Source organism: Coenobita brevimanus, chromosome 71, assembly GCF_032717465.1.
Source record: "Coenobita brevimanus isolate Jiangsu-jjx chromosome 71, ASM3271746v2, whole genome shotgun sequence".
Lineage (NCBI taxonomy): Eukaryota > Metazoa > Arthropoda > Malacostraca > Decapoda > Coenobitidae > Coenobita > Coenobita brevimanus.
In genome coordinates, this window is record NC_137024.1 from 29,664,004 (window position 1) to 29,679,336 (window position 15,333).

General features: G+C 40.1%; 1 protein-coding gene and 1 pseudogene across 1 annotated transcript in view; both read left to right on the top strand.

Moving 5' to 3' along the window:
* The window catches only part of polybromo (protein), a 740,816-nt gene that overhangs the window by 682,157 nt on the left and 43,326 nt on the right, over window positions 1-15,333 (top strand). The window contains exon 32 of the mRNA XM_080277986.1: window positions 8,702-8,798. Coding sequence (XP_080134112.1) covers window positions 8,702-8,798 — 97 coding nt within the window. The remainder of the gene's footprint in view (window positions 1-8,701; window positions 8,799-15,333) is intronic.
* On the top strand, window positions 14,744-14,861 carry LOC145406949 (5S ribosomal RNA; annotated as a pseudogene).

A 15,333-nucleotide genomic window follows, 5' to 3' on the forward strand; every position in this document is an offset into this window, starting at 1 on the left:
AAGAGGATTGTAAATTGCTGCAGGAAGACGTGGAGGGGATTTACAATTGGAGCCAGGTATGGTAAATGAAATTCCATCCATCCATCCATCATCCAATCCTATGTCACCCCATGAGGAGTGTTGGAGCTCAGGGCTAGGCAAGTCGGTCCTGACATTTAAGATGAGAGTGACCAGCTTCACTCATCCCTGAGAGGCATTACGTGAGCAATAAACCCCAACCACCCCTTGGATATAAACCTACACAGGTTCAACCCGATTGGAGCACCTTAATTACCCTCTAAACCATCAGATGCCATAATTTAGTTATATGGTTACCACCCAGTGTAGTAAATGGTTTCCTGGTATACAGGAAACCATTTGGCTTGTCACTTAGTGTAGAGTTATCCATAGGCAGAAGGAAGGGGTAAGAGTGAAAGAAAGACAGACAGAAGAGGAAGTGTAAAGTCACTCATAAGCAGAAGAAAGTGGAAAGAATGAAGGAAAAAAAGATGGCAGAGGAAGGACGGAGGAGAGGAAAGGGCAGAGACCCAAGGCAGCACTACATTGAGTGAGTGGATGGTGAGTGCAAATTTAATGCAAAAAAATGCAAAATGTTGGAAATGAGTAAAAGTATCAAGAGGCCATCACTGAATTATTTGATGGGAAAGGAGCCAGTCACAAAAGCAAGAGAAAAGAAGGACCTGGGAGTATTGATCCAGAATAATTTGTCACCCGAAAAACACTTTAACAAGATTTTCAGAGAGACATATAAGCTCTTGACAACTTAAGAGTGGCATTTCATTACATGGATGAGGAGATGATGAAAAAATTTATAGTGGGTATGATCCACCCCAGGTTTGAATGTACAGCAGTGGTATGGACCCCAGATAGAAAGAAGGATAAAAACAAGATTGAGACGATACAGAGAACAGCAACCAAAATGGTCCTTAGCCTGACAAATCTATCATACAAGGAAAGACTAGAAAAGCTGTGTCTGCCTTCCCTTGAAGAAAGAAGAGAGAGGGGTGACATGATTGCAGTGTTCAAGGCCTTGATGGGAGAAGACAAAATTGACAGAGAAGATCTGTTTGTATGGGATGGGGGAGCAACAAGAGGACATGGAAAGAATTTGAAAAAGACAAGTTAAGGATATCAAGAAATACAGTTTTCTATATAGATGCTTTGACCTTTGGATTAGCCTGTCCAGTCTAAAAACTTAAATGAATGTAAAGCAAAGTTTGACTGGTTGAGACATGGAGATGGGACTCCACAAGTTTAGCTCATTTCTTGTATATCACAACTAGGTACACACACACACACACACACACACACACACACACACACACACACACACACCGCTCGCTGGTGCAGTGGTAACGTTCTCACTTGCCAACTGGTGGACGGGAGTTCGCACCTCGCTCAGGTTGTGAAAAGTTTCACTGACGAAGTGGGTGGTTACTGTCCCCCTTGAGCAAGGGGACGGGTGTGTGCATGTGTGAAGGTCACAGCCTTGCCCTTAGATCGGACTATATGAGCTCTCAGCTCCCTTCCGGGAGAGTAAAAAGCTGACGATCACGACCATCAAGTGATCCTGACCAACCCGGTGAATTACACACACACACACACACACACACACACAGGTCGCTGAGAGAGACAGAGCTCTCCTGGATTGTGGGGAAATAATCGCTGAATCAGCAATGAAAAGAAGACCAGCCTATTTGTGATTATGTTAATAAGTGCGTGAGTGGTGGTCCCGTCGGACAGTAGTTAACAAAAACGCGGTTTTGGTCATAAAAAGAACAAGATATAGTGAAAATAGAAAGTCTTCATATGGTTGATTCATGGCGGAAAGGGATGGTGCATTGATTACAATCGGCGAGAGAGAGTTTGAGGGCTTTTCTGATGAGGATGTAGCAAATGAAAGTATTAAGTTGAACCAAACAAGAATAGCAAGTGTAGAGAAAACAGCGGAGAAGAATGTCCAGGAGATAAAAAAGGTATGGGAAGTAATTAATGAGTTACAGGAACGGACTATAGAGCAGGAAAACGAGATCAAAAGTCTGCGAAATAAACTGGAAAAAATTTGTACATGTAGTGACGAACAAGAAAGAGAAGTTACTGAATTAAAAGTGAGCAGTGAATCAGCCTCAAGTGAAATAAAACAGCTTAAGAGGGAGAATAAGAGGTTGGAAGAAGAAAGAGACAGGATGAAAAGCAAACTAGATGAGTATGAATCCAAATCAAGAATACAGGACGAGCACATTAAAGAAATCAAGGAGCAACATAAGGGGTGGAAGAAAATTCAGGAAGAGGGAAATGTAAATTTGAAAGAGATTATAGAACAACAAAGCAAGGAAAAGGTGGAGAGGGATGTGGTTAGGATGCTGAGAAGTAGAGAATTTTTAGTTAGGGATGTAGCAGCTAAGAATAAATGTGTAATAATTTCAGGAGTTAATGAGAAGCGTGTGACAGTAAGATCAGAAAGGGAAAAAGAACTGAGTAAAGTTAAAGAAATAGTATCAGTAGTCATGGAGGAAAACAATGAAGCTCGAGAAAAGATTGAAGAGGTGTTTAAATTAGGAAAGTATGAGGAAGGAGGAGCAAGGCCATTAAAGGTAAAGTTTAAGTCTCAGGCAACAGTAAATGAAATTATAAGTAGAACATGGAAATTATCAGACAAGGAAGGGTTAAAAAATGTTTGGATGAGAGATGCAAATGAGGAAGAAAGAACTAAAATAAAGGAGTTAGTTAAGGAAGCAAAGGTAAAAAACGAACAGAGAACGGAGGAAGAGAAGACAGTGTTTTATTGGAGAGTCCTGGTTCAGAAATTAAGGAAGTGGTACCAGCAGAGAGAAGGAGAAAAGAGGGTATGAAAAACATCAAATATAATGTGAAGGTGGCATATACTTATGTTGATGGTTTAATATCGGCAAGGCTAGAAATCAACGATTTTTTGAGGGTACATGAACCTGATGTTATGTGCTTTGTAGAGACCAGATTAAGAGAAGATATTGATATTCATATGGGAGATGGTAAATGCAAACTGTGGAGAAGAGACAGAAAAGAAAAAACGGGAGGAGGAGTGATGATTGCAGTGAAGAACAACATAAATGTAGATACCATGGAAATGGGAGAAGGCAGGGCCGAAGTGATAAATATGAAATTAGAAACTGGAGAGAATAGCAAGAGAGATATGGCAGTAGTGTATGTTCCCCCTAAGACAAAAGCATGGAGTGATGATGAATACCTGGAAATGTTATCAGATATGGCCAGTTATTTACAGAAAATGATTGAGAAGTGGACTTTCTGACCACTACTTGGTGTTGGCCGGTATCGAGATCCAAGCATGATGGAGAAATAGAAGAAGGGAAGGACGGGAAGAAGGAGTAGTTGCAAGGAGAGTGGAAAGGTTACAAGAAGATGAGAAAAAGGCAGAATATAAGAGAGAAGTAGCAGAACGATTGGGTAAATATGAATTGGAGCAGATAGGGGACGTGGAAGGTGTGTGCAGGATATTCACAGAATATGTGCAGCATGTGATGTGGTGTGTGGGGTGAAGAGAAGATGGAGGAGGGTGCAAGGAACAGCGTGGTGGAATGAAGAGGTGAGACAGGCTGTGGCATACAATGAATGGATGAGAAATTGAGACATAGAAGAAGCTGAGAGGCAGAAGGGAGAGTTATATGTAGAAAGGAAGAGAGAGGTGAAAAGATTAGTAAGAGAGAGTAAGAAGAGAGTGGATGAGGAATTTGGAAGGAATTTGAGTATAAAGTGGAGGGACTGTAAGAAAATGTTCTGGAAAGAGGTGAAGAGAGTAAGACAGGGTGGTAGTGAAGTTACCAGGGAAGTGAAAGATAAAAATGGTAGATTACTAGTGGAGAAGGGAGAAAAAGTGAGCAGATGGAGAGAACACTTTAAGGAATTGTTGAACATAGAGGATGGAAGTAATGTGAGTATAAGTGGCCGGGGAATTGCTGGGAGAAGGAGGGAGGTGAGAAGACAAGAAGAAATCAGTAGGACAGAAGTTGTGGAAGCAATGAAGAAAGTCAAATTGCGGAAAGCTCCAGGAATTGATGGAGTGTGTGGTGAAATGCTGAAGCATGGGGGAGAGATAGTAGTAGAATGGATGTGGAAGATGTGCAGATTGTCTGGCAGGAAGGTAGAGTCCCGGAGGATTGGAAGTCAGGTATAATTATTCCTTTGTACAAAGGAAAAGGGAAAAAGAAGCGTGTGGTAATCATAGGGGCATTTGTCTTCTTAGTGTAATAGGAAAAGTGTATGGTAGGATACTTATTGACAGAGTTAGGGAAAGAACAGAGGAATTAGTTGGAGAAGAACATGGAGGCTTTAGGAAGGGGAAAGGTTGTGTAGATCAGATATTCATTCTTAGATCTTTAGTGAAAAAGTTTGTAGAGAAGGGAAAGAAGTTGTATGTGGCTTTCATGGATTTGGAGAAAGCATATGACAGGGTGGATAGACAAGGATTGTGGAAAGTATTAAGAATATATGGAGTAGATGAGAAGTTGTTGAATGCTGTGAAGAGTATGTGTGATGGTGCTAAGGCTGCAATACGTGTGGATGGTGAACTAAGTGAATTTTTCTATTTGAAGGTTGGGTTGAAACAGGGATGTGTCATGTCTCCATGGTTGTTCAGTCTGTACATGGGTGGGGTAATAAAAGAGGTACAAGGTAGGGCAGTGGATGTTTGAGTGGCCCTGGTGAGAGAGGGTAGTGTGTGGAAACTCTCTGTACTGTTGTTTGCAGATGATACTGTGTTGTTGAGTGAAGATGAAGGGGAGCTGCAAGGCACGGTGGATGAGTTTGGCAATGTGTAAGAAACGGAATCTAAAGGTGAATGCAGGGAAGAGTAAAGTTATGGTCTTTGAGAGAGGTGAAGTCAGTACAGTGAGGTTGGATGGTGAGGAAATGGAAAATGTGAGTATGTTTAAGTACTTCGGTAGTGTGATGAGTAAGGATGGAAGTTTGGAGGGTGAAGTGCTTGAAAGAGTTCAACAAGGAAGAAAGGTTGCTGGTTCCTTGAAAGCAGTGATAAGAAACAAGGAAGTGAGCATGGAAGTGAAAAAGTTACTACATGACAGTATTGTGATACCAACTCTAACAGATGGAAGTGAAGCTTGGACGTTGCTGGAAGGACACAGGTCAAGAGTGAGAGCAGTGGAAATGAGTTATTTAAGAGGAGCCTGTGGAGTCACATGGAGAGATAGGCTGACAAATGAAGATATAAAGGAGCGTTGTGGTGTGGATGTGGATGTGATAGGAAGCATTAGGAGGAACACACTTAGGTGGTTTGGCCATGTGGAGAGGATGGAGGGTGAGAGACTGATGAGGAGAGTGTATGTGAGTGAGGTGGAGGGGGGGGGGGAGAGGGAGAGGGAGGCCGAGGATGAGGTGGAGGGATGGGGTGGAGAGGTATATAAGAGAGGGGGGTGTGGGGTTGGAGCAGGGCAATGAAATGGCGGGGGACAGGGCGACGTGGAGGCGATTTGTTTGTGGCCGCCCCAGACGGGATTAAGGCGTCTGGCAATAGACAGATAGATAGATAGATTGAGAAAAGCGACAATATAATTTTAATGGGCGACTTCAATTGTAAAAAGGTGAACTTGGAGGAATGAGACTCAGGAGGCAGCGAAGATTCGTGGGGCACTACAGGTATATTATTAAATATAACAATGAACAATGTGATATTGCAATGATTCAAAGAAGAGACACGGTTCTGAGGTGAGGACATACCAGCTAGACTAGGCTTACTGTTTACCAAAGAATCCGATGTAATAGAATCATTGGAATATCTGTGTCCTATTGGAAAAAGTGATCATGTGATCATTGAGTTTCAGATGATAACAGGGAACGTGGTGCTAAGAGATGAGCTTTATAGGCAGGGAAGATACAACTTTGGGAAAGCAAACTTTACAGGATTGAGAAAATTTTTCGAAAATGCAGATTGGAGAAAATTCAGAGAAACAAGAGAGATACAGAGGAAGTGGGATATTTTTCTAGCCCTCTATAATTCGGGAGTGGAAAAATTTATGCCAAGAGTAAGGGGGAAAGAAAACAGGAAAGAGGAGTGGTTTAATAGAAGGTGCATGATAGCAAAAAAAGAGAGAGACACGGTGTGGAGCGATTGGAGAACGAGAGGTAACAACAGAGCAAAGGAAGAATATAAAAGAACTAGTAATGAATATACAAGAATACATAGAGAGGAAGAAAGGAATTTTGAAAAAGGTATAATGGATAAATGTAAGGATGGACCCAAACTATTTTATAGATTTGTCAATGGCAAACTGAACAAAAGGAAGGAATCACCAATCCGAAAGTAGAAGGAGAGGACTATAAAGATGCAGCAGTGCAAGCTGAAATCATGAACAAATGTTTCCAATCAGTTTTCACAAATGAAAAGGAGTTTGTGGAAGGGGAGGGAGTGACTATAAATGTAGTGATAAAAGATATAAAAGTGGAAGTACAGGAAGTGTATAAATTACCGGAAACTCAAGATGTAAGGAAGGCCCCAGGACCAGATGGAATCTCTAATTGGGTACTGAAGGAATGCAGAAAACAACTGGCAGATAAGATTCACAGTTTAATTGTGTGTTCTCTGGAAGAGGGGAAGGTGCCTCAATAATGGAAGAGGGCAAATGTGGTACCAATTTATAAGGGATGAAACGGAAGAACCCGTGAATTATAGTCCGGTGTCCCTTACCAGCATGGTCGCTAAATTGTGCGAAAGAATTCTGAAAGATAGATGGATAAATAATTTGGAAGAGATGAATATTTTGGCTGATAGCCAGTTTGGATTTAGAAGTGGAAGGTCATGTGTTTCCAACTTGTTGAGTTTGTACTCAAGAGCGATTGACGTGCTACAAGAGAGAGATGATAGGGTGGATTGTGTGTATTTAACTTTGGAGAAGGCGTTTGACAAGGTACCCCATAAGAGACTAATGTGGAAACTAGAGCGTATAGGAGGACTGAAGGGGAACCTCCTGGAATATATGAGAGACTTTTTGAGAGACAGACAAATGAGGACAGTAATAAAGGATAGGATGTCTGGATGGAGGGAAGTAACAAGTGGAGTCCCACAGGGCTCGGTGTTGGTGCCAGTAATGTTCCTGATTTATGTAAATGATGTGGTAGATGGAGTGAACAGTTATGCAAGTCTCTCTGTTGATGATGCAAAGATCTTGAGGAGGGTAGAGATTGAGGAGGATTGTAAAATGCTGCAGGAGGATCTGTATAGGATACACAATTGGAGCCGGATGTGGGAAATGAGATTCAATGCAAAGAAATGTAAAATATTGGAAATGGATAAAAGTACCAAGAGGTCATCATTGAATTATTTGATGGGTAACGAACCAATCACAAAAGCGAGAGAAGAGAAAGATTTGGGAGTGCTGGTCCAGGACAGTTTGTCATCTGAAAAAGACATTAACAAGGCAGTTAGAGAGACGTATAAACTCCTGACTAATATAAGAGTAGCCTTTCATGATATGGATGAGGAGGTGATGAAAAAATTGATAGTGGCCATGTTTCGCCCCAGGTTAGAATATGTAGCAGTAGTATGGTCCCCACACAAAAATATATAAACAAGATTGAGAGATTACAAAGAACAGCAACCATAATGGTCCCCAGTCTGGCAGATCTGTTGTACAGAGAGAGGCTGGAAAAGCTGGATTTGCCTTCCTTAGAGGAAAGTAGAAAGAGAGGCGACATGATTGCAATGTTCAGGACCATGGTGGGAGTAGATAATATTGACAAAGAAGATCTGTTTGTTTGGGATAAGAGAGCAACAAGAGGACACGGAATGAAACTGAAAAAACCAAGCTGCTTGAAGGATGTCAAGAAATATAGTTTTCCTTATAGATGTATAGACCTGTGGAATAGCCTGGACAAAGAGATCGTCCAGTTTAAAAACTTAAACGACTTTAAAGCTAAATTTGACTTACTGAGAAACAGAGACGGGACCCCACGAGCATAGCTCATTTCCTAAATATCACAATTAGATAAATACAATTAGGCAAATACACCATTGTCATCAGCTTTACACTCACATCACACCACATCATTTAGCACCTGAGCTGTGTCAGTTGTTGGCACATTTATCATCATCATAGGCCAGAGATGTTGGATGGATAAGATACAGAACAAGGAAGAATAAAACACAGAAGGATAACGTTGATTAGAATGTCCAGTGAAGTGAGCTCTTCATCCATTCACCCATCATTTAAGCTTGTTACGTAAAATAATTCCGCCCTCAGCAGTTGTTTAGATACTTGTTGAATTTAGTTTCTGTTCTTTATATCATTGTATATTTAGTGTAATACCGAAATTTTGAAGGAACCATACTCTCACTGAAAGTCAAACCAACTCACACTTTTGTTTGAACCATATTGTCCCATATAAGCGTATTTATTTTGTCTTCAGTATTAAGTGTAGCATGTTTTTTATGTATTATCTGTTCATTTTCATATATAGCTAGATCATTCTTTTACCTGTTCATGTTATTTCACAATAATGTTATAACCAGTAGTGTTGAGTTTAGAAACACTGGAATGTTAAACTCATTGTTTTCCTTAAGCAGGGTATTAGTGTCTTGGTTTTGTAGAGTGTGGATCAAGAGCTTTAACTCAGCCAGTGTTGGCAAGAGTCATTATCAAAGTATTGTTCTCTGACATTAATATCACTGTGTTTCCTCCCTGTGGCAATTTAGGAGTGAATGGTACTGCAGTGTCACGAACATTTGAGCCTCTGTTTGTGGCACCTCCACCCAAAACACAGCGACTCCTGCATTCAGAAGCCTACATCAAGTGAGTTCCATAAACAGGCAGTCCTCATTATAAGTCAGGAGTGTGTTCAGGACTATCACAAGTTTTCCTGTACATCTGATACTATAGATTGGGGAAATGACAAATCAACTGTGTAGTTAGTACAGTAAAAGTCCTGTAACCCAAATGGCAGTGACCGAGGGTCTTTCGAACTATTATTTTTTTCGGACTGTTTGGAGGGACCTCTGAAAACATTAGAAATATGTGCTTGATCATTAAATAAACACTTAAAATTATATCGGTTATTGTTTTACTCACTGGAAATCATATAAGTGTAGCTGCAAAGTTGCTGGCAGGTACACCTGCACAAAAATTATTCGGCACTCTTACAGCACGAATCATTCTGAAACATGGATGAAGCATTGTGATGTATGGGGCATCCTGTAAATATAAGTGCAAATATTATTGTTGGTAATTATTAGAACTCAGAACTGCAAAAGATTCACTTACAGGGTGGCATATGTTTTGAGGCACCACATTTATAAATTACCTATTTTCACAACCATCATACCCTTAGGTGCCGAATAATTTTTGTGCGGGTGTACGTCCAAGTCCGAGAGCAAGTTTAAGCCAGATAAATCCATAGATAAAGCCCAGATGAAGCCGCCTAAAAAAATCTGGAGCACTGGGATAATCGGATCACTGATGGTAGGATTAAAGGACTTTTACTGTAATTTTTTTTTTTTTTCTCCCACTGGGCTGCTAGCAAAGAACATTAGAAAAGGCGACTTTTAATGAGGACTTACTCTGTACTGTTCTGTATTACTTCAGTGCATTGATGCTAGCTAAGTATCTAACCTGCCACCTTTAAAATTATGTAGGCAAAAATTAGTGTAGGAACATTTTTTGTTATGCAGAATAACAAAACCACAATGAGGTGGTTTGGATATGTGGAGAGAAAGAAGAATGAAAGACTGACCAAGAAGATGTATGTAGGTGAAGTGGAGGGAGGGGGAGACCGAGGATGAGATGGAGGGATGGAGTTGAGAGCATATGAGGGAGGGGGGAGTGAGTTGAGGGGAGGGCAGTCAAATGGTGGAAGACAGAGCGACTTGGAGGCGTTTTGTCTGTGGCCACCCTTTTGTGGGATTTGGGCGTCAGGCTATAGATAGAAAATAATTGAAGATAACTGAAATGTTGTACACCGTTATTGTTGTCATCATAATTTAGTTGTCCAAATTCATATGCTGTGAGAAGATCCAGATGTGGTAGGTGGGGGCACTCACCATCCACTCACTTGATGTAGTGCTGCTCTCGGGTGTCTGCCCTTTCCTCTCCTCCATCCTTCTTTCCTTCCATCCTCTTCTGTCTTTCTTTTCTTCAGTCTTTCCTCGTCCTTCTGCCTACAGGTGACTTTACACTCCCTCTTCTGTCTTTTGTTCGTTCATTCTTTCCTCTTCCTTCTGCCTGTGGGTGACTCTACACTGAGTGACAAGCCAGATGGTTTCCTGTAAACCAGGAAACCATTTACTATGCTGGGTGGTAACCATATAACCAGATTTTGGCACCTGGTGGTTTAGTGGGTAATTATTGCGCTTCAGTCGGATTGAGCTGGTGAAGGTTTATATCCAAGGGATGGTTGGGGTTTATTGCTCACGTAATGCCACTCAAGGATGAGTGAGGCTGGTCACTCTCATCTTAAATGTCAGGACCAACTTACCCAGCCCCAGGCTCCTACGCTCCTCGTGGGGCAACGTAGGGTTGGATGATAGATGGATGGATGGGTGGAGATCTAGGACATAATTCTTTTATTTCATTTGGGATATGGATGAGAAGTGACAAGAATTCCTGGGTAAGTCCTAAGCCACTCATATATGCTGCTGTAGGTATGAGATTACTTGTAAAGTATGCTTTGCTGTTGGATTACCATATCCATTTGACAGTAGAAATGGATGATTGCCTCATTTACGCACCTTTTATGAGGCACATTAGTTATTGGTACAATAATAATATTTTTTCCCTTTCTCCAAGGAGCACTAGTACAGTCAGGTTTTGGTATACATCAGTTTGGTAAGTGATAAATCAATCTAATGATGAACTAAAAGTTATACCTAGCATTGCGATAATGATGGTGACATTCACATTCAGTAATTGTAGTAGCTGTGTAGGACAATCCCATGTTTACATGGTACCTCCCACTCAAGCCAATAATCAGACCATTGAGCCAAAATGACTGCCAGTGTTTACATTCACTGTGATAACCTCACTATTGTTCCATGTCTTGTGTGCAAGGCCATTGAAACACCATTTCTGTTGTTAGATAATAGTGCAAATGCACAAATAGTGCAGTGTGCAATACTAAATGGAGTGATAACTTTTTGTGTGTGAAAGACTGAAGCTTGTGAATTGGAAATCATAGCTGGCAAGGAAGTTCCCTACTGGAGGGTATGATACTACTGAGGGCACCAAGGACAAGCCTAAAAGTATAAGGTTTATTTAGATTTTAGTTTACTTAGTCCTTGGCCTTCCTCCTTATCCCCATGGAACTCATGTTATATTGACCTCAGTACAGTATTTTTCTAAATCATTAGGCGATGAATTTTCACTTGACATAACCCCATTGCATACCAAGGCTTGACTATAACCACATACAGGTATCACAGAATTTATCATGGTACAGACTTTTTAGTGAGTGGAGGATTATTGCAGTAAAATTGCATGTACACACACACTCGTGCAAGAGTTTTTCCTAACGCAACATGTGAGGGAAACCACCAGAAAAAGAGGACTCGATGTACCTTCAATGCTAGATCTAATATTTACTAGGCAAGAGAATGATGTTGACAGTTTAATATATCACCCTCCACTCGGCAAAAGCGATCATCCAGTACTAAATTACAACTTCAGGATAGCAAATGACATAGTTAACAGCAATGAAAGTTACAAAATGAGCCTAAACTATAAAAAGGGAAATTATCAAGACCTAAAGAAGTATTTCTTAGAAGTTGAATGGGAAAATGAGCTTAGAGGACAAGATTTAAATGCTGTATATAAAAAATTCTGTGAATTTTATGAAATAGGAGTCCAGAAGTACATCCCACAGCACAAAGAAGCAGATAAGAAAATACAGAAATGGTTCAATACAGAATGTAAAAAATCAGAAGAAAGAAGAAATTTGTTGTGGAATAGATACTGGAGACACAATAGTGAAAGGGCATATAATAATTACAAACAGGCGAGAAACGATTATACAAGAATAAGGAGGGAAGCCCCAAAACAGTTTGAGGAGGATATAATAAATAAAAGTAGTGATCAACCAAAGCTGTTTTACAGCTACATCAGAAGCAAAGCCAAAGTAAAAGATATAATACAATCCATTACGGACGAGGGAATCACTTATACACAAGAGAAAGATATTTGTGAAGCTTTAAATAAGAATTTCCAATTAGTTTTTACAGAAGAAAAAAATTTTGAGAGGGACTATGTGGAACACGCATGTCCACACATACTACCAGATATACAAATAGCAGAAAAAGTAATACAAGAGGAGTTAAGTAAATTAGGCAGAGGAAAAGCAAGTGGTCCTGATGAAATTTCATGTTGGGTATTACGAGAATGTGCAAAGGAGTTAAGTAAACCATTATTTTTAATTTTCAAGAAATCCTTGAGTCAAGGGAAACTACCTGATATTTGGAAGAAAGCAAATATTGTCCCCTTATTCAAGAAAGGAAATAGACAAAATCCACTCAACTACCGACCAGTATCACTGACCAGTGTTGTAAGCAAGGTATTAGAAAAGCTTATAAGAAAAGCTTGGGTAAGTCATCTAGAAGAACACAGTATGATAACAGAAAGACAGTTTGGTTTCAGAAAAGGAAAATCATGTGTTACTAATCTAATGAGCTACTATGACATAGTAACAAACACAATACAGGAAAGAGAAAGATGGGTGGACAGTATCTATTTAGATTTCAAGAAAGCATTTGACACAGTACCACACCAAAGACTTTTATGGAAACTGTACCATCAAGGAAGAATTCGAGGCAAACTGCTTTGTTGGATGCAAGATTTTCTCATAAAAAGAGAAATGAGAACAGTACTAAGAGGAAACTACTCATCATGGAAAGAAGTGACTAGTGGAGTACCACAGGGTTCAGTGCTGGCACCAATCATGTATATAAATGATATAAACAGTAACACTGGAAATGAGAGCTATCTGAATATGTTTGCAGATGATGCAAAAATACAAAGGAGAATTACTAACACAGACTCTTGTAAAGAGCTGCAAGAAGAATTAAATAAACTTCATGAATGGAGTAATACATGGCAAATGGAATTCAATGTGGACAAGTGTCATGTAATCAAGTTTGGTAAAAGTGGAAAAAGACCTGATTGGGATTATAAGTTAGGAAATAAAACCCTATACACATCAGAAAGAGGGAAGGCCCTAGGTGTGATTATCAATAACAGACTATCTCCGGCTGACCACATCAGCGAGAAGGTATGGAACATGTATACATTGCTTGCAAATATGAGAATAGCATTGACATACATAAATGAAGACATGCTAAGAAGGATAATAACATCATTCATTAGACCAACCTTGGAATATGCATCAGTAGTCCGGAGTCCTCATCTCAAAAAACACATAGACAAGATTGAAAAAGTTCAAAGGGCCACTACAAGATGGATACCAAGCTTAAGGGACCTGAGCCACGAAGAAAGACTAAATAAACTGAATGTGCCAACACTACAAGAGAGAAGGAAAAGAGGTGACATGATAATGCAATGTAAGTGCATACCAGGGAAGGAGAAAATAGACATAAATGATTACTTAACATATGGAGAAGCATCAGCAAGAGGACACTGCAAAAAACTGCATAAGAAGAGAGGTGATAAAGATGTGAGGAAATTCAGTTTCCCAAACAGAGCAATTAATCAGTGGAATGCACTACCGAATGAAATAGTGTGTGCCAAAACAATTCACAAATTTAAGGATATGTACGATAAATATGGTTTATGACACAGGACAGTACGAGCTTGACTTATTCCTGTAAAGATACAATTAGGTAAGAACACACACACACACACACACACACACACACACACACACACACACACACACACACACACACACACACACACACACACACACACACCAAAGAACCCGATGTAATAGAATTATTGAAAAATTTCTGTGTGATCATATGGTCATTGAGTTCCAGAAGATAATAGGGAATGTCGAACCAAGAGACAAGCTTCATAGGCACGGAAGCTACAACTTTGGGAAAGCAGATTTTAGAGAATTAAGAAAATTTTTTGAAAATGCGGATTGGAGAAAATTCGGAGAACAAGAGAGATACAGAGGAAGTGGGATATCTTTCTAGACCTCTATAATTTGGGAGTTGAAAAATTTGTACCAAGGGTAAGAGGGAAAGCAAACAGGAATAAGGAGTGGTTTAATAGAAGGTGCATAATAGCAAAAAAAGAGATAAGGCATGGAACAACTGGAGAAAGAGAGATAACAGAACAAAGGAAGAATATAAAAGAACTAGAAATGAATACACAAGAATATGTAGAGAAGAAGAAAGGAATTTTGAAAAAGGTGTAATAGACAAATCCAAGGATGAACCCAAACTGTTTTATAGATTTGTTAATGGCAAACTGAAACAAAAGGAAGGAATCACCAAACTGAAAGTAAAAGAAGAGTCTATAAAGATGCAGCAGTGCAAGCTGAAATAATGAACAAATGTTTCCAATCGGTTTTCACTAATGAAAAAGAGTTTGTGGAAGGGGAGGGAGTGATTAGAAATGTACCAGGACCTGATGGAATTTCTAATTGGGTACTGAAGGAATGCAGAAAACAACTGGCGGATAAAATTCACAGTTGAATCGTGTGTTCTCCAGAAGAGAGGAAAGTGCCACAAGAATGGAAGAGGGCAAATGTGGTACCAGTTTATAAGGGAGGAAACAGGGAAGAACCCCTGAATTATAGACCAGTGTGTTGAGTACACCGCTTCCCGTCCGATCAGCGAAGTTAAGCAACGTTGGGTCTGGTTAGTACTTGGATGGGTGACCGCCTGGGAACACCAGATGCTGTTGGCATCCCTACGTGTCAAGTGGGGTTGGTGGAGGATTAGTGCCCCTCCCTGTAAAACAATTAACTCTAAGCCCTTGGCCACCCCGTGTGGGATACATGGCGTCTGGCAATGAATGAATGAATGAAATGTCTCTAACCAGTATGGTCACAAAATTGTGTGAGAGAATCCTGAAAGACAAATGGATAAAATATCTGGAAGAAATGAATATTTTAGCCGAATGTCAGTTTGGATTTGGAAGTGGAAGGTCATGTGTTTCCAACATGTTGAGCTCTTACTCAAGAGCGATTGATGTGGTACAGGAGAGAGATGGTTGGGTGGATTGTTTGTACTTAGAGAAGGCCTTCGACAAGGTACCTCATAAGAGACTAATGTGGAAACTAGAGTATATAGGAGGACTGAAGGGGAAACTCCGGGAATGGATGAGAGACGTTTTGAGAGACAGACAAATGAGGACAGTAATAAAGAACAGGATGTCT